Below are 24,241 nucleotides of genomic sequence, written 5' to 3' on the forward strand. Positions count from 1 at the left end.
CCAGCTTTCTATTCACTTTACAGTCCATTCATCCAGCCCATACTTCTTTAACTTGATGGCAATAATACTGTGGGAGACTGAATCAAAAGCTTTGCTAAAGTCAAGGAATAACACGTCCACTGCTTTCCCCTCATCCACAGACACAGTTATCTTGTCATAGAAGGCAATTAGGTTAGTCAGGCATGACTTGCCTTTGGTGAATCCATGCTGACTGTTCCTGACCACTTTCCTCTCCTCTAAGTGCTTCAGAATTGATTCCTTGAGGCCCTGCTCCATGATTTTTCCAGGGACTGAGGTGAGGCTGACTGGCTTGTAGTTCCCCGGATCCTCCTTCTTCCCTTTTTTAAAGATGGGCATTACATTAGCCTTTTTCCAGACATCCGGGACTTTCCCCAATCACTATGAGTTTTCAAAGATAATGGCCAATGGCTCTGCAATCACATCCGCCAACTCCTTTAGCGCCCTCAGATGCTGCGCATTTTGCCTCATGGACTTGTGCTTGTCCAGCTATTCCAAATAGTCCTGAACTACTTCTTTCTCCACAGAGGGCTGATCACCTCCTCTCCATGCTGTGCTGCCCAGTGCAGTATTCTGAGAGCTGACCTCATTCATGAAGACAGAGGCAAAGAAAGCACTGAGTATATTAGCTTTTTCCACATCCTCTGTCACTAGGTTGCCTCCCTCATTCAGTGAGGGGCCCACACTTTCTTTGACCTTCTTTTTGTTGCTAACATACCTGAAGAAGCCCTTCTTGTTACTTTTAACATCTCTTGCTAGCTGCAACTCCAAGTGTGATTTGGCCTTCCTGATTTCACTCCTGCATGACTGAGCAATACTTTTATACTCCTCCCTGGTCATTTGTCCAATCTTCCACTTCTTGTAATGTAACCTTATGATTAATTTTAAGATTCTGTCACAGGTATTTTTAGTAAAAGTCAGGGAAAGGTCTCAGGCAATAAAGAAAAATTCACAGAAGCCCACAACCTGTCCCTGACTTTTACTAAAAATACCCTGGGAGTTGAGGGACACAAAAAGCCAGAGCACCGCCAAGGGCTGAATTCTGGCAGCTGCTCCAACCCCAGCTGCTGCTTCAGCCCAGGGGCCGCTGGTCCGGCGTTCAGCCCACAAATCAGTTGCTCTGGCAGACCCAGGGCTGACCCCTAGAGACTGCTGCTCTGGGGACCACAGCTCCAGCAGCCCTGGAGCTGGCCACCAGGTGCTGCTCCAGCCCCACCGCTGCTCCTGAAACAGGGGCAGACAGCTGCTGCTCCAGCCCTGCCTCAGAAGAAGTCACAGTGATCCTGGAAAGTCATGGAATCCATGACCTCCATGATAGAATTGTATCCTTAATTATGACACAGTCTTTTCTTGAGAGGTGAAGGGGGGGCATTGCATTGCATTGCAGTAGTAGCCAAAGTCTTCAGTGAGGATCAGGGCCTGATTCTACTAGGTCTTATACAAACACAAAGTAAATGGTAATTTCTTTTCCAAAATAACCTTGCATTTGTAAAGTCCTACTGAATGCAGTAAAGGCCAGCTCTAAATAGAGTTATAATTTCTTTATAATCTCTATTCCACTTTAGTCATCTGCACTGGTGTTTTTCCACCCACATGAGTAGGCCAAAATCAATAATCCCTGATTTATCCTAAAATTAGCTGGCAAGAGGCACTCATATTGTGAGCAGCCATCATTGTTCCATTAGACCTTGAAATGCATGTCACCATCCATTGAGGAGGAGTCATACATGTTGAGAAGAGATACCTTCCACAAACACATGCATCTCTAATAGCTATACTCATTTGGTCCGTCTTCTTGGGGGTACAGTATCATAACAATACCTGCAATTGTAAATTTCCATTTCTGCTTGATAGAAATTAATACATCAGATGACATCTAAATTGCAGTGCTTGCATGTTAAATGTTAGGACAATCTGTCATTCACATTTACATCCTATCTATACACCTCTTACATCATGTTAATATTGGACCTTAAATTATAGTGCAATTTTGGAAAATGATTCTTGTTGGTCTGCCTTATGCAGGAAAAGTATGTTAGCATCTTTCTACTTAAAAATGGTGTTTGCTAACTCTTTCTAATTATAACCATAGACAGGGCCTTAATAAAGCTTTTACATTGGTGTCACTTGCATCCTTTATGTGGAAGGAAGTCTAAAGTTAGAACCATTTTGATTGTCCATTTCATGTATTGTGTAAAATTTAAAACAAAAAGTAAAAACAAAGTATTTAATTCCTTATCATTTACCTCTTGTTTGTTCAGTGTAAGCAGGTGACACAGTTGGCTTTAATCTCTGGAGTATGGATATGAATTTCAAAACATGCATTGATTTTTTTCTGCACTTTAGTCCATAACTATCTAGTGACTGAATTGTTGCTCATACAATTACTATACAATAATATCTGAAATGTCAGAAATGCTTCATATTTTTAAATTGGGGGGGAAATTGGGATATCTGAAATACCTCTCAGTATTTGGCTTAGAGTGTGCTAACTGCTCACACAATGGAAGGGATATATAGATGGGATATATAGTCTAGTGATTCAGGACTGGAACAGGACTCTGAATATTTGAGTCCAACTTCTGGTTTTGTCATAGAATTGCAGTGTCACCTGGGAAAACTCAGTAAACCTCTCTCTCTCTCTCTCTCTCTCTCTCTCTCTCTCCACTCACTCTGTAAGATCACAGATAACAATACTCCATTTGCCCAAATCTGTCTCTGTCTGGTCTATTTAGACCAGTGGTTCTTAACCTTTACTGAAGCCTGCAACCCTTTGGTTCTCAAAATATGTTCTCGCACCCCTTATTAAAACTTGTTGAAGTAGGTCAGTTCTTTAAACCTAAATATATTTTTGTTTGTATATTACAGTACTCATTAAAAAATGTATAATGTTAATAAATACATAGGTTTGATGAAACAAAGTAGTTGTACTTATGTGCCTGTGCTTAATTTGTGTTTTCGATGACTTACCTTCTAAAAAAATCTGGCATGTCTCACACCCCCAGAAAGGGCATCTCGCACTCCCGGTGGGGGGGAGGGAAAGGAGAGTGCACCCCAGTTTAAGAACCACGGATTTAGACTGTCAGCTCTCGGGCGCAAAAATTCTCTTACTATGAGTATTTACAGGGCCTAGGGATCCCTTTTGCAGTTGGATGTTAAAGGTGCTCCAGTAATTAAACTTTTAAATAATTACTTATTAAAAATACTGACTTTTAAATGACAACCACTGTATATTGGGAAATAAACTTGCTTTGTTGCTAACTAATAAAAACTATACCTTTCCCTTTTTTCTTATTTCCATGTATAACATCAAATTAGCAAGTGCTCCAAGTTTCAGTCCTCTGTACTTGCACCCAGCACAAATTCCAGCACCTTCTACATTTATCTTTCACCTGGTTAATAACTGTACACTGCTTGACCTGGTACTTAACATTCAGATATATTATGTATGAAAACTAGCTATTTTTATCTTTGAATAATGAGCAGCAAGCTTGTTCATTATTCACAAGAGAAAAATGAACTAGTTTCAGATTCCCACATACAGTATATGCCCAGAAGAAATGTTAGTACCTATCATATACATAAATGTCCATGGTCTAGCCAAAGGCTTGGCCAAAGAAGCCCAGGGACTCATGTATCCCGTACAGCTATGAAATTTGCTATGGAATCAACTCCTTGGTGTAGAGTTGTGTGCTGGACTATACATTTAAATCCTTTTTAAAAATGTTCCTGGCCCTTCTGGGTGCAAAGATGACCTGAGAATGTTAATTCAAAGCAAACTAATGAAGTGATGTCTGACTACTGTGAGGTGAACCTGTGGCCCCTCGCCTGGACTACACCCATTTTAGTTTTTGTACTGGCCTCTGTAGAGCTGTTATAAAAACCTATTCTGTGGCAGGTTGGATACATAGGCATCCTTGCTTTGCCACTTCCTCAAAATAACCCCCATGCAGTCCTTGTGAAGGGCTTGACTCGGACAGAGAGCTGTGTACCAGTCTTCCACACCATGAATGAGTTTCACCCACAGAGTCCTGCTTCAGACTGGTATAACTCATGAAAAACTGGTGCTAAACATTTGTTCTGGCAGCTCGGTTTCAAATAGAAGAGAATGTCCTCTGATATCAAGAGAAGTCTCCACAAAGATTGCTGCAGTAAACTGTTCTGAGGCAATCTAAATTAACAAACTGAATTATTGGTTCTATACATATTAGACAGTTTCTAACCCAGTACTTTATCTTGTTTGTTCTAAGATTAGTATCTCATGATCCACATGCTTTATATATTTTTAAAGTCAAAATTATTGAAGAAAGACAAAGAAAATATTTGCTCACCAGTTTTATTTTTGAAGAGTCTATAATTTCCACAATATCGATATTTTGGTCTTTCTCCTTCATTTTTCTCTTTCATTAATCTTGTAAACAATATCCAGGAGAGCTATGCTGAAGCTTATGTACCAAGGTGAACTTTGATTCTTCCTTGGACTTTAAGACTAATCTGGTGTAGAATGTGATTGACAAAGCATTCACATTGATGTTATGCACTTTTTTCAAGTTACCCACAGTAAGCAAAGAGGGCTGTTAATATTTACTCTGGCCCTTTCTCTAGAATGGCTTTGAACCCTAGCAGCTTATAAAAATTGCCAAATGACATCAGTGCTTACTGATTGAAAACTACCCATACAATATGCAGCACTGGGCTGCCTATTCCAGCATTATTTTGTGCACCTTTTACTAGAAAGGATACCTGCCTGAATGATCACTGTAGTTATTAAATAAAGTACTTAGAGAAATATCCTGATATTTTTTTCTGTGTGGTTTCTAGCAATGGGACAGACAGTAATTTGTTGTAATCCATTCAATTACCAAATTGTAACCATCAGTATTTGACAAATAATTAAGTACAAATTATTAATGCCATGATGAGCAACTGTGACCTCAAAGACCTTGTGATAGCAATGGGATTTTGCAGATAGATAGCATTGTGCATTCATCATGGTTCAGAGAGATTTAATGAGAGCTTTTTATCCACTGCTGTTAACATAGTCATAAAAATTACAGATAGGTCTTTACCAATCAGGTCATCTAGTCCATACCCCGGTCAGAGTAAGATTGTTCCCTACAGAACATTCCTATTGCTTTGCAGGTTATCAACATCACAAGGAGTAGCCTGGATTGAGCCACTAGGCAACTGACAATTGCTTAATCAATTGTTTTCCTGTAAGGGCTACAAGGCTCATCTATGTCCGTTCTTCCAGTGGTCGCAGGCCCCTGTGAGACTGCAGCTACCTCTCTCTTTAGCAAGATGAAGCAATTCTTACAGGTGGCCTAATGGGTGTTCCCTTGTAACACACTAGCTCACTTTTGTGGGTTCTGTTGTTCTTTTCTGCACATGTGTATTATCCCCTTGTGAAAGAGTGTACCTAGCCTTTGCAGCTCCCTACAGAAGGCACAGCAGTCCTAATACACCTCACTCAAGAAAACAGCAATATGGGAGAAAAGGTGCACAAAAAGTAAGTCTGCCAGGCCTACCTAGAAGAGCCTCACTGGAACAGCCATCTCAGAAACTACAGAGACCTGGTCCTTCTAGGCTAGAAGGGCTACCAACAGCCAATCAGAGCCCAGCAGGCTCAGATAAAAGCAGATGCAGAGCCCTAGTAGGCCAGTCCCTGGCCGACACCAGAGGATTAAAGCAGCATGTTTCTCTCTGGTTATAGGAGCATGAGGATTAGCCAACGTTTATTGCTGGCTGGGTTTGTGTAGAGAGAAAGGCAGCTCAGAACTTTGGCCTTAAAGTAAGGGTGAAGATAAAGAGGCCTAGGGAAGTAGCAGCAGTAAGTTGAATTGAGAAGTATCTGTTTGTTGTTTATTGGGTTGGAACCTGGAGTAGTGGGTGGGCCCAGGTTCCCCAAGACATGAACAGGGCTCACTTGGAAGCCCTTGAGAAAGATTAAATTTAAAGGAACCAAAAGTTGAGGCTGAAGATCTTGGAAAGGACAGATAGACCCTTAAGCCCCTATAGAGATTTTTGGCCATGACTCTTGTGGTATAACTGTAGAACTGATAGAATAACTCACAATGTTTGATGTATTAAACCTCTTTTTTATTCATGAATATTTTGGGCAAACACTTCTTGTAGATTTTATGAGAAGAGGTTATTTTCAGTAATCAATGAACAAGGTTAAATTTGTCTAGGTCACATGGTTTGTTTCTATTCCCTAAATGAATGAGCATAATTCCTACAATCATGTTTCTAGTGCAAGTACTTATAATTACTAATTCAAAATGTGCTTTTCCACCAGTATTTGCTTATAATTCACTGTTCTCAGGAAATATTACTGCTAGCAAACTAATTGACTAGAATATTCACAGAAAAAATGGACACAAAATAAAACCATTTCAATTTGTGAAGGAATATTCAAAGGTTTTTTTTGTTGACCAGTTTTTTCCATCTAAAAAAGTCATTCTTTCTCTTTCTCAAGTTCTTCTGGTGGAGCTAGTCCACATTGCATGAATAATTAAATATACCTTGGGCCAGAGAGAAAGAAAAAGAGAGTGACTCCATATCCAAGTGGTTAAGTCACTCAGCTGGGATATAAGAAATTTGGGTTCAAGTTCCTCCTTGGCCTGATGCAGAATAGAGACTTGAATGTGTATTTCCTAGGTGAGTGCAGTGTCCTAATCACCAGAATACTGGTTGCTCTTTGGTGAGTCTCTGTGCTCTTTCATGAAGACATTCTCATTTTTGTTCTGTATTGGAATGAAAAATTTCAAAACCTCTATTTTTTCCCCCAAGTTAGAATTCTTGTTTCCCAGCCAGCCCAATTTAGCAGCTTGTATTCCATCAGTGTGTGGGATGTTTGTGTAGAGAGTCGCCTTTTGGTAGTCAGACAACTCTCCAATACCAAATTCTACAGGCCACTTCCCTCAGATCCCACTGAGGAATACACTAAGAAACTGCACCATCTACTCAGGACACTCCCTACACTAACACTGGAACAAATCAACATACCCTTAGAGCGCCGACCAGGGTTATTCTATCTACTACCCAAGATCCACAAACCCGGAAATCCTGGATACCCCATCATCTCGGGCATTGGCACTGTCACTGAAGGACTGTCTGGATATGTGGACTCTCTGCTCAGACCCTACGCCACAAGCACTTCCAGCTATCTCCGTGACACCACTGATTTCCTGAGGAAACTACAATGCATTGGTGACCTTCCAGAAAACACCATCCTAGCCACCATGAATGTAGAGGCTCTCTACACAAACATCCCACACACTGATGGAATACAAGCTGTCAGGAACAGTATCCCTGATAATGCCACAGCACTACTGGTTGCTGAGCTCTGTGCCTTTATCCTCACACACAACTATTTCAAATTTGATGACAATATATACCTCCAGATCAGTGGCACCGCTATGGGCACCCGCATGGCCCCACAATATGCCAACATTTTTATGGCTGACCTGGAACAACGCTTCCTCAGTTGTCGTCCACTCATGCCCCGTCTCTACCTATGCTACATTGATGACATCTTCATCATCTGGACCCATGGGAAGGAGACTCTGGAAATATTCCACCACGATTTCAACAGCTTCTACCCACCATCAACCTCAGCCTGGACCAATCTACACGGGAGGTCCACTTCCTAGACACCATGGTGCAAATAAGTGATGGTCACATTAACACCACCTTATACCGAAAACCTACCGACCACTATGCCTACCTTCATGCCTCCAGCTTCCAGCCCGGGCACACCACACGATCCATTGTCTACAGTCAAGCACTGAGGTACAACCGTATCTGCTCTAACCCCGCAGACAGAGACCAACACCTACAAAATCTCCATCAAGCATTCTCAAAACTACAATACCCGCACGAGGAAATAAGGAAACAGATCAGCAGAGCCAGACGTGTACCTAGAAGCCTCCTACTGCAAGACAAACCCAAGAAAGAAACCAACAGGACTCCACTGGCCATCACATACAGTCCCCAGCTCAAACCCGTCCAACGCATCATCAGGGATCTACAACCCATCCTGGACAATGATCCCACACTTTCACAGGCCTTGGGTGGCAGGCCAGTCCTCGCCCACAAACAACCTGCCAACCTGAAACATATTCTCACCAGTAACTGCACACTGCACCATAGTAACTCTAACTCAGGAACCAATCCATGCAACAAACCTCGATGCCAACTCTGCCCACATATCTACACCAGCGACACCATCACAGGACCTAACCAGATCAGCCACACCATCACCGGTTCATTCACCTGCACGTCCACCTATGTTATATACGCCATCATATGCCAGCAATGCCCCTCTGCTATGTACATCGGCCAAACTGGACAGTCTCTACGGAAAAGGATAAATGGACACAAATCAGATATTAGGAATGGCAATATACAAAAACCTGTAGGAGAACACTTCAACCTCCCTGGCCACACAATAGCAGATCTTAAGGTGGCAGCAAAAAAATTTCAGGACCAGACTTCAAAGAGAAACTGCTGAGCTTCAGTTCATCTGCAAATTTGACACCATCAGCTCAGGACTAAACAAAGACTGTGAATGGCTTGCCAACTACAAAACCAGTTTCTCCTCTCTTGGTCTTCACACCTCAGCTGCTAGAAGAAGGCCTCATCCTCTCTGACTGAACTAATCTCGTTATATCTAGCCTGCTTCTTGCTTGCTTATATATACCTGCCCCTGGAAATTTCCACTACATGCATCCGACGAAGTGGGTATTCACCCACGAAAGCTCATGCTCCCAAACATCTGTTAGTCTATAAGGTGCCACAAGACTCTTTGCTGCTTTTACAGATCCAGACTAACACAGCCACCCCTCTGATACTTGTGATTATCAAAAATACTGCAGTTATTTCTTAAAGTATTAGTGGTATTTCAGATACCTCTGTATAATAACTATTGGCAAATAAACATTCTTTGCCACTATTTTTGGCAAACTACCGGTAAAGTGTTCCCATGAGTCTTAGAAGCATATACATATAGCAACACAAACAAAAAACAAAACAAAACGCTATGGTTAGTGATAGCTAAGATTGCATCCTGACACCTCAATCGATCCAAAACCTTAAAAGCCTGGAAATAAAAAGTGTCTTGCATTCCTTGACATTTTCACATTTCCTGCTGCACAGGCTCCATAAGGCTTTCACTTCCATCTTCAATAGATTCCAAAAGCAGTGTGTTCCCCAAGTTCATTAAACTTGCACTTTGATGCAAAATCTTAATGGTGAGGTTGTATACTTTATATCAACACATATCTGACTGTCACACATTCCAAGTATTTAGAAAGTTAATACACTTTAACCAGGGGTGAAAGTAAAATTTTTCTCTTACCGGTACCGGGGGTGGGGTGGGGAGCTTTGTGCCCCCCTCCCCCACCCCAGAAGAGGCGGGGCCTCACTGGAAGGGGAGGGGCTGTGGCTCCAGCATCCCCCAGCCAGCCTGCCTGCACCACCCGGGGCTCCAGAGGTCTGCCGCAGCAGCAGCCAGAGCCCCAGGCCCTTTTAAGTAGCCGGCCCCGGGATAGCTGCTCCTTTTGCTCCCCTCCACCCCCAGCCCCATCAGTGGCCCGGGAAGGGGCAAAAGGGGCAGGGACATGAAAGTTCTGCTAAATTAAAGTCAGTGGTATGGGCCAGTACAGGGGGCCACTTTTTACCAGTATGCTGCACCAGCCAGTACCGCCTTACTTTCACCCCTGACTTTAGCCATGCTGAGGTTGCAGTTAAGGTTTTGTGTTAAAGTGCAAGTTTGCTGAAGATGGAGAATGGGTAGCTTTTTGGCATCTGTGACCATCTCCAGCCAGGAGCGGTGTCAGGGTTTTTGGCGCCCTAGGCGCAGGGCCAGCTCTACCCATTTTGCCGCCGGTCCCGCGGCTCCGGTGGACCTCCCGCAGGCGTCCCTGCGGAGGGTCAGCTGGACCTGCCGCAGGCGTGCCTGCGGATGCTCCACCGGAGCCGTGGGACCAGCGGACCCTCCGCAGGCACGCCTGTGGGAGGTCCACCGGAGCCACCTGCCGCCCTCCCGGCAAAATGCCGCCCCCCCCAATCCTGGCACCCTAGGCCACTGCCTAGGTCGCCTAAATGGAAGCGCCGGCCCCGTCTCCAGCTATAGCAGTACTTGTACCTACAGTAGAACCTCAGAGTTATGAACACCAGAGTTATGAACTGACCAGTCAACCACACACCTCATTTGGAAGCAAGCAGCAGAGAGATAGAGAAAGAAAAGCAAATACTATACAGCACAGTACTGTGTTAAATATAAACTACTAAAAATAAAGGGAAAGTTTAGAAAAATAAAGATTTGACAAGGTAAGGAAACTGTGTGTCTTTCATTTAAATTAAGATGGTTAAAAGCAGTATTTTTCTTCTGCATAGTAACATTTCAAAGTCAATGTATTAAGTCAATGTTCAGTTGTAAACTTTTGAAAGAATAACCGTAACGTTTTGTTCAGAGTTATGAATATTTCAAAGTTATGAACAACCTCCATTCCCCAGGTGTTCATAACTTTGAGGTTATATTGTAGTTAATTTAATCTTTCTTTCATTAAAGGTGGCAGCTATGTAATAATTAGTAAAGTTGCAATTGGCCTTTTGTCTTAAGATATGTGTTGCATTTAGCACATCAGTCCCCGGTGTTCAAAGCGACTTCTCTCAATAGGGGTGTGTTATTTTCTAAAGCTGACACTCAGGCCCACCCATGAGGGGAGCAAAGGGGACAATTTTCCAGGGGCCTGGGTGATTTAAAAGGGTCTGGGAGCCCCAGGCCCTTTAAAATCGCCCAGATGGGTTACAGGGCTCCTAGGCGCGCGCAGGATAGTACCCGCGGAGGTGAAGGCAGCCAGGTGGGCATGTGGAAGCCCTGGCCGTGCTGGAAGAGTGCACCCAGCAGCGCAGCCAGCAGCACCTGGCTGGGCACCAGCAGCGCAGCTGGCAGCAGCAGGCATGGCTTGTGTGTGCATGCACCAGCCGCCGCATGTGGTCCAGCGCCGCGCCCATGTGGTGAGGCCACACTGGGCCAGCAGCAGCAGCAGCATGCGGCCCGTCTCCAGCCTGCCCTGCATGATGCGCAGCGGCAGTGACTCCCCGCCCCAGCGACCCTTTCTAGGGTGCCCATTGACTGTTTGGTCCTGGGGCCTGGAATTGCTGTTGGTGGGCCTGGGGACACTAATAACAGTCAGACCAACAGGTCTCATCATACTAGAGCCTCATCATTATGAAAAACGAGTGTCAATCATATTCTGTTTTACTTTTCATTTTGTCTTTCTAATTAAAGCTCTAGATTATATCAGCAAAATGGTGTTTTGGGTTTGTTATTCTTTCATTGCTATAGTACTGCTGGAACAATGCATTTCCTTGGAGTAATAGATGATAGTAATAGATATGCTTTATTCAAAACCAATATTTCATGGTCAGAGACAGAACTGGGGTCTACAAATACTTGCATAATTATTAAGGCAGCTAGATTAAATGTTCTCTGTCCCCCTATCTTTCTCTGCATACGTGATTTAAAAAAGTTGGTGATAAAAGATACCCTGATCTAAAGTAGACACTTAAGTGCAGAAGAAATACTGCTAGTGCATTCTCCACTCTGAGTAGTTCTTAGTCAGGGGCCCAGGAATAGATGGTTTTCTGATATAATGAAACTTAGACCAAATTTCAGTAAAGCCAGATGACAGCTGCTTTAGCGCGGGTGGAGCTGCAGTGAGCACCTACGGGATGGAAGAAATATGTTCCTATTTTCACTTTTCTGACCCTACTAATACCACAACTATAATTCATTAACTAAGGGACAGATTATGAACCTCTGATCAATTATTCACACAAGTAGTCCCATAGACTTTAATGTGATCATTTAAGTGGCATATGGATGCATCCAACTAAAACAAATATCAGTTTAGAACCACACACAATGGCAGCAAGGAACTGGGGCACAACTGACGTCCCTCTGCTTGGGGGCACAAAGATGATAGCTAGTGTGGGAGATACCTGCCTCTTCTGGGAAACTGAAAATCCTGAGATTTTAATCCTGGCTGCTCCCTCCTCCCTGTCTCTGGGGCATCTTTTTATAATATGACCAAAGATATAGAGATGTTTTAACTCAGGAAAATGATATATTCCTCCCCTTTACGAGATGCGGGACAATAGTGTGGTATGGGCCAGTACAGGGGGCCACTTTTTACCCCAAGGGGGGCAGGTAGGAAGCAGAGCCATGGCCTGCCCTCCCTCCACTTTGACCCCTGGAGCAGACCAGGTGCTCCATGGGGAGCAGGCTGTACTATCCTAAAGGACACACACCTGGCTGTTCAGAAAGAGGTTGTACCTCTCTGGCCTCCCAACGTCTTCTCCAACAGGAGCCAACTGGTAAATAGCACTGTTTGCCCCTGTGGAGTTGCAAAAGTGTCAAAACAGTGTAAATAAGAGAAAACTCATCCATAGTGTTTGACAGATTAAAACCAAAATGCTGACTTGCACCTGCAAGAAGAGAGTAGCCATAGACAATGCACAGAGTGTGTGTACTTCATGACTGAAGCTAAACATTAATGAGGCTGGAATTAGCATACTTCGTTAATGAGAAATCTTCAGTTTTAAAGAAGGATTCCAATCCTGCTTGAAAACCCACTTTTCATGGAACCTTTTACACTCTCACTGATCATCCCTCCAGACCATCTTGCAACTGTAAGGCTCCCCCTGTTTGTTAGACTGATCTGAGTTAGAGTATTAACTCTGCTCATCAATGACCATCTGTAAAGTGTTCTGCATATTTACAACATGCTATAAAAATAATAATTTGAACTCTAACTGGCATAGAGCTGTTTGAACACTCACTCCAAGTTCTAATTCCCAATCTGGGCACTATCACTTTGAGGGTGAAGTCTGGAAATAAGGATCACAACATGAGTCGGGGCTGAGAGGAGAAAACAGATGATATCTTAAATAAAGTTTGTTCACTCAAATTATTTCCCCAAATACACAATATTCTATGTTATTTACTACCCAAATTTTGTCCACCCTCCTTCTTCAAACTTATAACATATCTGACAATGTAAACAGACTTTTCATCACTTTTTTTAAAAAATTGAGTATATTGCTTTATTATTATTCAATTGGTATTTTTCATACAAGGGATAGTATTCTTACCTCAGTGCTTATAATTATTCCAAATGGATGCTTTTTACCCTTGTTAGAGGGTCAGCCCAAGGGTCTCTGTAACAAATAGAACTCAGCCCCCTTGTCTCCCTTCAGAGTAGCATGTAGGAGTAGCTGCTACACTAGGGATCTCTGAACTTCTTGCATGCTATTGGGGGAGAGGGAGGGAGATTTTATATTGGCTTTCATGGATCTATTTAGTCATAAAACCCCTGCATTGGGGTATTGAGGAGCTGAAGCTACTATTCCATCCCAGAGTCTACAGTAATAGCAATAGAGGGACTGTGCTGAAACCCTCTATCCTTATCCTGGCCACATCCTGGGGCTGTGGATTCCCTCAACCCCTATGGCATTTCCTGGCACAAAGACAAATAACTCAGGACAATGGGAAGGAAATTTCACCACTTGAAAATACTACTTATTCCCTCATACCATAGTTTACAATTTAATTCTATATCTCAAATTTATATGACTAGTAGCAGGATGAAAGTCCATAAAATACTTACAGTTCTTTGCATTAGTAGTGTAGCTTCGGAGTAACCTATCCCTTCGTCATTAAAACTTGATTCCATATTGATGATGTCATCAATAACCTCCTCCATCTAAGAAAATAGTTTAAAACTATTAATGATCATCCATATATTTCATATGAAACTAAAGAGAAAATAAACTGCAATCAACAAAAGTGAATTAAAAACAAAGATCAAATTCTTAAGCCTCATACAAACTTTACTATCTGTGCAGGATTTTCATATATACTAGTTCCCATGAGTAAAGTAAAAGTGGTTGTGGTTCACTACGTTACTTTCTTCCCTGAATATCAACAGCCCTCTACCCATTCCCCCTTTCTGAGCCTACCACCTTGTCACAACAAGATCAGATGTTAGAAGGGTTGTGGGTAACTAGTAACCATCAATCCCAACCCCTCTCAAGTGTGTCACATCCGTAACACATTTGTCTACTGGTCCAGGAAGGCTGCCAGGAATCTGTGGTTGTTCAAGAATCCGGGTCACTCATGCTGCAGCATAAAATGCTGCTGCCAAAATTCAGCAGGTTGAGAAATGTGTTGTGTGTTGAAGCACACAAACTCATAGTACCTCAGTTTGGATATTCATTCCAAAGATTGGACACATATCCAGAACAGCCTGTCTGGTCCTAAGCCAGAATCAGGAACTTCAGAAACATGTGACATTGATGAATAATTAAACAGAAAAAAAGTTAAAACACTTTTTGAAACCTCGATATAGGTTCAGTTTGAGTTTTGAGTAACAGTTTGGATTGGTTCAAAGATGTCTTGTTTTCTTAAAGCAGCCCTGAAGAAGGCCTCAGTCAAATACTGTTGCTAATTCTGTTGTCTATAGATAAGATTTACTCATGTTATGAGGGTTTGTACAAGGGGCAGGGCCAGCTCCAGGGTTTCTGCCACCCCAAGAGGCAAAACAAAAAATCATGCCGCTCTATTATTCGGTGGAAGTTCAGTGGCAGGTCCTTCACTCGCTCCCTCTCTTCCTCTTCGGCAGGTCTTCGGTGGCAGCTCAAATAGGAAGAGAGGGACTGAGGGACCCGCTGCAGAATTCCCGCCAAAGACCCGGACGGGCCGCCCCAATAGAGGATGGAGTGCCACCCCTTTGTATTGGCCACCCCAAGCACCTGCTTCCTCAGCTGGTGCCTGGAGCCGCCCCTGACAAGGGGAGCTTGTCCCTACACTGGGGTACTGGATTCCACTTCCCCAGCCCTTTCACACTCCACTGACATAGAACTCAACTACTCAGGACGTATATAGGTGGAAAGGATTTCACACTGTGGTAACAGCATATTCATCAGTCTTTTTTGTTCTATTTAAATCCCATCATGGGATAAAGCTGCTCCCTTTCTTATGCCATTGGATGAATTCTCCTTTTGCTAGTATGCAACATTTCTTGAAATCTACTGAAGTACTGAAGACCACCATGATCTATATCTGACTGCATCAGATGTACGGGCCAGGTCCTCAGCTGGTGTAACTAGGTGTAGCTCCACTGAAGTCAATGGTAGTGCTGAAGTCAATGGAGCTACACAGGTTTACAACAGCTGAAGATTGGGCCTATATAAAATACAGCAATTAACTGAAAAATCAATGAGTGGGTTGTTGCATCTACAATTTAGCCTGATCTGGTGTTTAACTTTATTATATATTTGAAATAATATTATTAGACAGAAATAACTTCCATTTGACAAGGGTTTGTACATCCAGGTGCATATTCAAAAAACAGACAGTAATATACTACTGTCAGACTTTGCGTTTGACATGCATTCTGAAAATACAGAATATCCAGGTATATACTGAAAGTTTAAGTGTCTGATCCTACAAGCAGCTATTCACACTGGCATTCAGAATCCACACACTTCAATGGGACTGCTTGTGTACGCAAGGAGTACTCAAGTGAACAAGGGCTGCAAAGTAAGGCCATAAGAAAGGGAACACTGACGTGCTGCAGCAAAAAACTGGTACATGTACATTTAATTATTATCCACAAGTAACACAAGGTGTGCAAGATAACCACCATTCTCCCATACTTTCCCTCAGCCCTGCCTGTATCTTAAATGTACATGCCATACCACATTTTCATGTTGTCCTCCAAGACCCAGTAACTTGGTAACCGGACTTTCTGGAGCACCAATATCGCTGACAGGAGGCATGTGTCCGTTTCTTTGTACGGGTGTAGCTCCTGCAGGCTGGACGGTATGGCAGTGGGACAGTGAGACTGTTTGACTGGAGAGCTTGGTGTCAAGTGTCAAGTATTGTTTCACTTGGTGTTTCTGGCTTTGCTGAATGTGATATCTAGATTGATTTTCCAAGTGTGTTTGTACCTGTGGGGAAAAGGAAATAATTTTTGAAGTTTATATTTATCAATACAATTATTTATACATAATGTTTCTTTATAATCTAATTGTGGTAAAGAACATAAAAGGCCAGATCTTCAGTTGGAGTAAATAGGTGCATTTACTTTAATGGAGCTACACTGACTTAAACCAGGTCAAGATCTGGCCCATATATCAGCATTGTAGAATTATTATAAATCTCAATCTTTGGTAGATTTCACTCCCTTATATGTTAATTAGACACTTCACATACCATTATTCCCCTCCCCCTTCCTTAGGGCTATATACGTTGTTTACACGATGGGACGGGGGAAAGAAGGGAGAAAAATACAATCACTATACATAATCTTGAGAATACAAAGTAACTATGGTACAGCTTTCCTTTTTTCAAACTCATTGCTCATCTCTAATTGAAAACACTGACCATACATGCAAAAAATGGCAGTCAAATGTTTAAACATGCATGCACAATAAAACATATTTTATAAGTGTCACAATGAATAAAAGGAATCTAAACCAACATGTAATCTAACTGTGTTTCAGTAATTAAACAGCAGCATTCATTCATCAAATCTCATAGTATATTTGATTGGCTCACCTTGTAGTTAGAGCAGTCTGTTAAATGAGGCATTTTTGTATTTTTGCAAAACGAAAATTTCAGATACAATCATAGATGGCTACTAATCAACCCCAAACCAAACTGTCTTCTACAGGCTCCACTTGAAGAATGACAATTTTTGAAGACGATGGGACTTTATAAACTAAGTGGTCATGCCAAAAGAGCTAATTGAGTAAGACTTTGGGCCATCCTTTAATTGCACAGATTGACAATTACTACTTCAAACGGGTCCCATTTCAGATCACTGTCACATTCCTACAATTCAACCACCACAAACTGTACTGTCATTTCAGCCCTGTGGCTCTCTTTCTATGCTACGGTATGACTAGTCACAAATTTCTTGTAATCAATTTTCCTCAAGCAGCCTTTGTGCAGGCATGTTCAATATTTCTTACACAGCCGTAAATCTCATTTTGCAGCCCTTATTTTCTCTATTTTTCACTCTACTTAAATAAACTTTTTAATTCCCCTAACATATATCAGCACAGACAAATAGCCCATAAAAAGTGTTTTGCATTTAAATTAGCTGTATTTTGGTACAATATTGCAGCATTTATTTTATTTTAATAGTGTTATGCTGGTACTTCGCAAATTATTTTAATTGTGGCTCCCATAAACTAATTTTTTCAGTCATATAAAAAGATTAAGATTTGCAACAACAAATATACCTATACATTGCAATAGTGTATATTATATAGGCTTTAAAGACATTAAATTGCATTTCAGTAGAACATCTCTGTAAAATTTTAAGAAAGCTGTTTAGATGGTCCTATAATTTTAAGTTATGAATATATACATCCTATGTATAGCTGTTGTATATTCATATATATTTTGGAGTCATTTAATTCACATTAAATATTAAGATTCCAAAGCCAAAAGGGACCATCGTGATCATCTAGTCGGCCCTCCTGTAAAACACAAGCTATAAAACTTCCCCAAAAATAACTGCTAGAGCAGATTTTTTAGAAAAAAACCATTCAATCTTGATTTTAAAATTGTTACTGATGGACAATCCATCACACCCCTTGGTAAATTGTTCCAATGGTTAATTATACTCACAGTTAAAATTTATGCTTTATTTCCAGTCTAAATTTGTCAGTGTAAGCGGCGCCTCCTGCTGGTCGCTTCTGGGAATTAGCTCATCCAGCCTCCAGAGCACACTCTGCAGGCCAGTGTCCTGCTGCTGCTTGACCCCTCCCAGACCCGGTATCCCATTATCTGGGGTGCTGCCCCTGGCAGTAACCCCTTTTTCTCAGGGACTCCCCTCCCCAGGGAACCCCCACCCAATATCCCCCTCTCGCCTCAGTATGAGGCTACTACCAGTCATCATCTTTCCTCCGTGCCCCGGGGCAGACTGCAGTATCAGCCTACTTATCACCGGCAAGGTGGGGTTTGGACCTGCTGCCTTCGCCTACCCCTGGGCTGCCCTCTGCAACCCCCAGTACCTATTTGCCTTATGCTAGGCCGCAGCCTGGGGCTTTCCAGGCTGGAGCTCCCTGGCTCCTCTACCTTTCCCCAGCCCTGCTCCACTCAGGTACCCTGTTCAGCTCCCCTGCAGCCAGGCCCTTCTCCCTCCTCAGCTGAGGCCTGATTGGGGCGTGGCCCAGCTGTGGCTGCTTCCCCAATCAGCCTAGTAGCTTTTCCCCTGCCACAGCTCTCTCCCAGGGCAGTCTTTAAACACTTCGGGGCCAAGGCTGGCTCCAAGTTTTTTGCCACCCCAAGCAAAAAAATTTTCCCATGCCCCTCGGCCCCACCCCAACTCTCCCCTTCCCCGCCCCATTCCAACCCCTTCCCCAAATCCCTGGCCCCACCTCCTCCCCTGGGTGCACCACATTTCCCCTCCTATCCCGGAGTGGTGGCACGCTCAGGGGAGGAGGTGGAGGTGAGGCGGGGGGGGGGAGCGGTTCCTCTGCCCGCCCCCCCAGGGTTACTTCCTGTGGCCCTTCCTGTGTTCCCCACCACCGCAGCTCACCTCCGCTCTGCCTGCTCCCCTGAGTGTGCCGCCGCTCCGCTTCTCCCCCATCCCTCTCAGGCTTGTCGCAAAACAGCTGATTCGCATGGCAAGCTTGGGAGGGAGGAGGGAGAAGCGGAGCGGCAGTGCACTCGGGGGAGAAGGCGGCAGTGAAGCGGAGGTGAGCTGGGGAGGAGAGGTTCCTCTGCCCCCCCAGGGTTATTTCCTGCAGCCCTCCCTGCACACACACCCCCCCACCGCCGCAGCTCACCTCCGCTCAGGGCCGGCTCCTGGCTTTTTGTGCCCCAAGCCAAAAAAAAAAAAAGTAGCTGGAGTGACGCCCCTTGGAAAGTGCTGCCCCAAGCACATGCTTGGAGCACTGGTGCCTAGAGCCGGCCCTGCTCAGGGTAGGAGCAGGTGACCACCCCGCTACAGTCAGCTTCAACTTCCAGCCATTGGATTGTGTATACCTTTCTCTGCTAGACTGAAGAGCCCATTATTAAATATTTGTTCCTGTAATGTGATTTACAGGACATAGGCAGAGGAGAGAGGAGTGCCTTCCTCACTGAGAGGCAACCAGGTTGAGCACACTGGCACAGAACTGCCAGAGACACAGACCCACAGCTAAGACCAGTATAGAAAACAAGCCCAGCTATAAGGGAAGGAGAACAGGGAGAAAGGAGGCAGAAGGGCTTGAGATGATGGAGGGGCTACAAACCTAGGCTGCTCCAGAGAACTGATAGGGAGGTAAAGGAAGACTGCAAGCCCTGAGCTTAAGGGCTGATTGATTTATTTTCTGTTAAATTGATGGACGGGGCTAATTTGAGTTAAATAGAGGAAAGAGAGTTTGGTGAAAAATGGGACACCAAAACAGAACTACACACAGAATCCTTTAACAGTTCCCCATACAGGTACTTATAGACTGTAATCAAGTCATCGCATAACCTTCTCTTTGTTAAGCTAAATGGATTGAGCTCCGATTCCACCACTATAAGGCATGCTTTCTAATTCTTTAATCGTTCTCATGGCTCTTGTCTGAACCCTCTCCAGTTTATCAACATCCTTTTTGAATCATGAGCACCAGCACTGGACACAATGTTCCAGCAATGGTCGCACCAGTGCCAAATACAGAGATAAAATAACCTTTATGCTCCTTTTTATGTATCCCAGAATTGAATTAGCTCTTTTGGCCACCGCATCAGAGGGGAAGCTTGTGTTCAGCTGATATGCATCATGATTCAGTGTCTCTGCTTCATAGAATAGAATCCCCCATCATGTATGTATGACCTACATTCTTTATTCCTAGGTATATACATTTACATTTAGCTGTATTAAAACACATTTTGTTTGTGTGCATCCAGTTCACCAAGTGATCCAGATCACTCTGAATCAGTGACCTGTCCTTTTTGTTATTTACCATTTCTCCAATTTTTCTAAAACTGAAAAATTTGTCAGTGATGATTTTGTTTTCTTCTAGGACATAGATAAAAATGTTAAATAGTGTAGGGCCAAGAATCAGGCCCTGCAGGACCACACTGGAAACACACCTGCCTGATGACAATTCTCTGTTTACAATAACATTTTAAAACATATTTGTAAACCAGTTTTTAATCCACTTAATATGTGCCATGTTCATTTTATATTGTTCTACTTTTGTTGTGTGGTACCAAGTCAAACACCTTAAGAAGTATATTACATCAACACTATTACTTTTGTCATCCAAACTTGTAATCTCATAAAAAAAAATCAAGTTAGTTTGACAAGATCTATTTTTCCATAAAACTATGTTGATTTGCATTAATTACATTATCCTCCTTGAATTGTTTATTAATTGAGTCCTGTATCAGCTGTTCCATTATCATGCTTGAGATCAATGTCAGGCTGACAGGCCTATAATTATCCAGTCATCCTCTTTACCCTTTATAAAAATTTATAAAAGCTTTCTTGTAGTCTTCTGGAACTTCCCAGTGCTTCAATACTTCTTGAAAATCAGTATTAATGGTCCAGAAAGTTCCTTGGCCAGCTCTTTTAAAACTCTAGGAGGCAAGTTATCTGGACCTGCTGATTTTAAAATGTCTAACTTTAGTAATGTTTAATGTCCTCCAGAGATGGGAACAGAAAGAATGTTATCACCATATGATGAAATTATTTAAACTATTTTCCCCCAAATACAGAACAGAAATATTTATTGAACACTTTTGCCTTTTTTCTGCAGTATTATTGATAATTCTGCCATTTTCATCTAGTCATGGACCAATACCATTATCAGGATTCTTTTTGTTCCTAATATATATTTAAAACTCCTTATTGTCCTTAACTATGCTTACCATAGATTTCTCCTTGTGCCCCTTGGCTTTCCTTCTCAATTTTCTACAATTCCTAACTTCTGATTTATATTCATTACTATCAACTTCCCCTTTCTTCCATTTGTTATATATTATTTTTTATTTTGTACAATTGCCTTCACTCCCCCTTGAAACCAGTTATTTATTTATTTATTTATTTATTTATTTATTTATTAACTAAGACAACCTTCTTCCATTAAATTCTTCCTATTACATAATTTGGCTCATAACTGTTTTCAGTTTTGTGAAATTGGCCTTATTACAGTATCATATATATATTAATTGTCTGGACTTTATTCTGTGTTCACATTATACATTTGATCAAGCCATGATCACTTATACCTAAGCTACCATTTATTTTTAGTTCTGTAGTCAGTTCCTTTTTATCTGTTGAGACAAGATCTAATAAAGAATTCTCCTGTGCTGGCTGCAACACTTTTTGAGTTAGGAAATTGTCATTTATAATGTTTAGAAATTCCAAGAATATTTTAGTATTGGCAGCATGAGACCTCCAGCAGATGTAACTCAAACTGAACTTCCCCATGATCTCACAGCTTTTTTTCCTACACATTATAGATAGGTATGCAAGAAAGTGACCATCCTCTTCCCAAATATGATTTTTGTCTGTGGCAGCCACCAATATTTCATCTTGTGCTTTATATGTTAGAACATTAATCCATAAGCATTCAGGATCATTTTCTTCTGAGTTATCAGTGACTTAGAAACCGGTAATGCCATTTTTGACATTGTGCCATTCCCCCCACCCCTTTTGCCCACTCAGTCCTTCCTAAATAGGTTATAACTACTGATTTTAACCCTCCAATAGTGTCAATCATACCACCAGGTTTCAATAATACCAACTAGATCAAATTTATGCCCATAAAAATAGTGAGGTCTTGCTTGGAATTTTCATGTTAGTTTGGGAAAGTATGTAATGTGCTGTTAATTAAGGCTCAATTCATCAAAGCACGAAAGGATGTGTTTAACTTTAAACTTAAATCCATCCCTATTCATCAAAGTACTTAAGTATGTGCTTGAATCCCTTTAACTTCATTTGGATTTAAACCCGTGCTCAAATTTAAGCATATGCTGCTGAATTAGGGCCTAAGTGTAAAATCTATTCCATGCCCATTAAGCTAGGGAATTTGAACACTCTATAAGTGGCGTGCAGCGTGGTTGGGAACTGACCCCAATCCAGAACCACGGTACAGAATTACTCTGTAGCCTTCCTTCATGCTGCCATTCCACAAAGAGCCACAGGTCCTCCATACTAGTTACACATAGTCCTAGAGCCACTGCAAAGGAGTGAATGTATGTCCCCTCTCCCAGCCTAGGCTGGTGCAGAAACACTTCCTGTGGTGCACAGACACCCAAATTCAGCAGTTTTGTTAGTAGAACCCCCCTCCCCGAGTCCCGTTGCATGGCATAACAGATGAGGAGGACTTTGCACAGGCTCTCCATACCATGGCCCAAATATTCTTTCTTAAACTGAGGGGGAAATTGATCTATCATGTATGAAAAAGTGGCTTGGAGATTCAACATTCCTGCAGGAAATATTGAAACCACAGTATTAGATGTAAAAAATAAACAAAAAGGAATGTATAAAGCATTTGTAGTTCATTAAATGAGTCTATGTTGCCTTAATTTAAATTGTTCTTGCAAACTAGGAGATTTAATCAATTAGTTGATTTTATTACCAGGATCTTTACTGGAAAGATGATGTGGAGGAGGAGACACTATCTTTTTGTTTCTTAGGCTTTTAGGATGATCATTGAAAGCTTGTGGTACCTGATTGCCAATTGGACCATCACTTTTGTCACTGTCATATTGCATTGTGATTTCCATGAATGAAAATCTACTAACCATGGAGCAATAGTAATTCAGAAATTAGGTTTGTCATCAATGCTTTTCTTGGATGGTTTTCTTTCAGTGAGAGCAACAAAGATCCTGATAATCTTGTAGCAGACATGTCACAAGCAGGAAAGCATTTAAAGCTCCTCCAGGGGGAGATGGTCATTACTGCAGCTATAGTTTTTTCAAACTCTTAGTGGCCTCGAGTGTTCAAATTACAAAAACAGTAAATATGAAAGTAAAACTGTTTGGTTGGGAAGGGATTTAGACTAAGATTTTTTAAAATGGGTACTTGAAGTTAAGGTACCCAGTCCATCTTTAGGCACCCACTTTTTTTAAAATCTTGGCCCTACTCTATATTCCACAATTTTTCTTTTTATGTTAAGAGAACATTAGGGTTGCAAAGTCAAGCACTCAAAAGAATTAAGAATAGCTGTGCAACATGAGTGAAATAGGAGAGAAAATTCAAGACTTAGTAAAAATTTTATCAAGTCTGAGGGTAATGTAGCAATTAACCATAATATAATTGGAAACCCAGTTTTATTCTCTACTGGAATGAGTCACATTATTAAATGTTAGTAATATTATGTTCGGTTTAGATTTGTTGAATAGCTGAGACTGTAGAATAAAATAAACTCGTTTTAGTATTTGTAATTTCAGCAACAGTTATTTAATTTTCAGTTTGATTTTGAGTTTTAGTGTAACTGTTGGGTATAGCTCATTATTTCTGTGGCAGTTAAGAACAAAAACCTAGCCACAAGGATAGGAACCACAGACTTTGGAGAAATTTGAATCTGAATCTAAACTTGGACACTGTAGCCCAGTGTTCTCAACCAATCTACACAGCTGTGGCCCACGTGACATCCTCAGGGCCATTCAGGTAGTATATATATTGTGTGGATGCGGCTCCCATAACACATATACAGCTGCATATGTGGCCCATAATGGTAAATAGATGGAGAACCACTGCTCTAGCCCATTTTTAATTGGTCTTGATAAAGGCATTGGCATTGAAATACTCAATCCAGAGGGTTAGGAAAAGGGTCACTGGATAAAACAAGCATTCCTCTTTGCTCCTGGGATCCCCCACAGCCTCATCGAGTTTTAGAACCAAGCTCAAAATTAATTTACATCCATGAGTAACTCCTTTAAGTTCACTGGAACCATTAAATTGAATGGGACTATTCATGTGCATAAAGTTTCTCATGTACAGTAGAACCTCAGAGTTACGATCACCAGAGTTACAAACTGACCAATCAACCACACACCTCATTTGGAACCAGAAGTATGCAATTAGGCAGCAGAGACAAAAAACAAAAGCAAATATTGTACAGTACAGTACTGTGTTAAATGTAAACTATTAAAAAAAAGGGAAAAGTTAATAAAAAGATTTGACAAGGTAGAGAAACTGTTTCTGTGCTT

General features: G+C 41.9%; 1 protein-coding gene across 1 annotated transcript in view; it reads right to left on the reverse strand.

The window, feature by feature from the left end:
* TFEC (transcription factor EC) overlaps positions 1-24,241 on the reverse strand; it is a 132,439-nt gene that overhangs the window by 39,089 nt on the left and 69,109 nt on the right. The window contains exons 2-3 of the mRNA XM_039520364.1: positions 15,790-16,041; positions 13,698-13,793 (exon numbers count right to left, since the gene is read on the reverse strand). Coding sequence (XP_039376298.1) covers positions 13,698-13,793; positions 15,790-16,041 — 348 coding nt within the window. The remainder of the gene's footprint in view (positions 1-13,697; positions 13,794-15,789; positions 16,042-24,241) is intronic.

Source organism: Mauremys reevesii, linkage group 1 (assembly GCF_016161935.1).
Source record: "Mauremys reevesii isolate NIE-2019 linkage group 1, ASM1616193v1, whole genome shotgun sequence".
NCBI classification, from domain to species: Eukaryota; Metazoa; Chordata; order Testudines; family Geoemydidae; genus Mauremys; species Mauremys reevesii.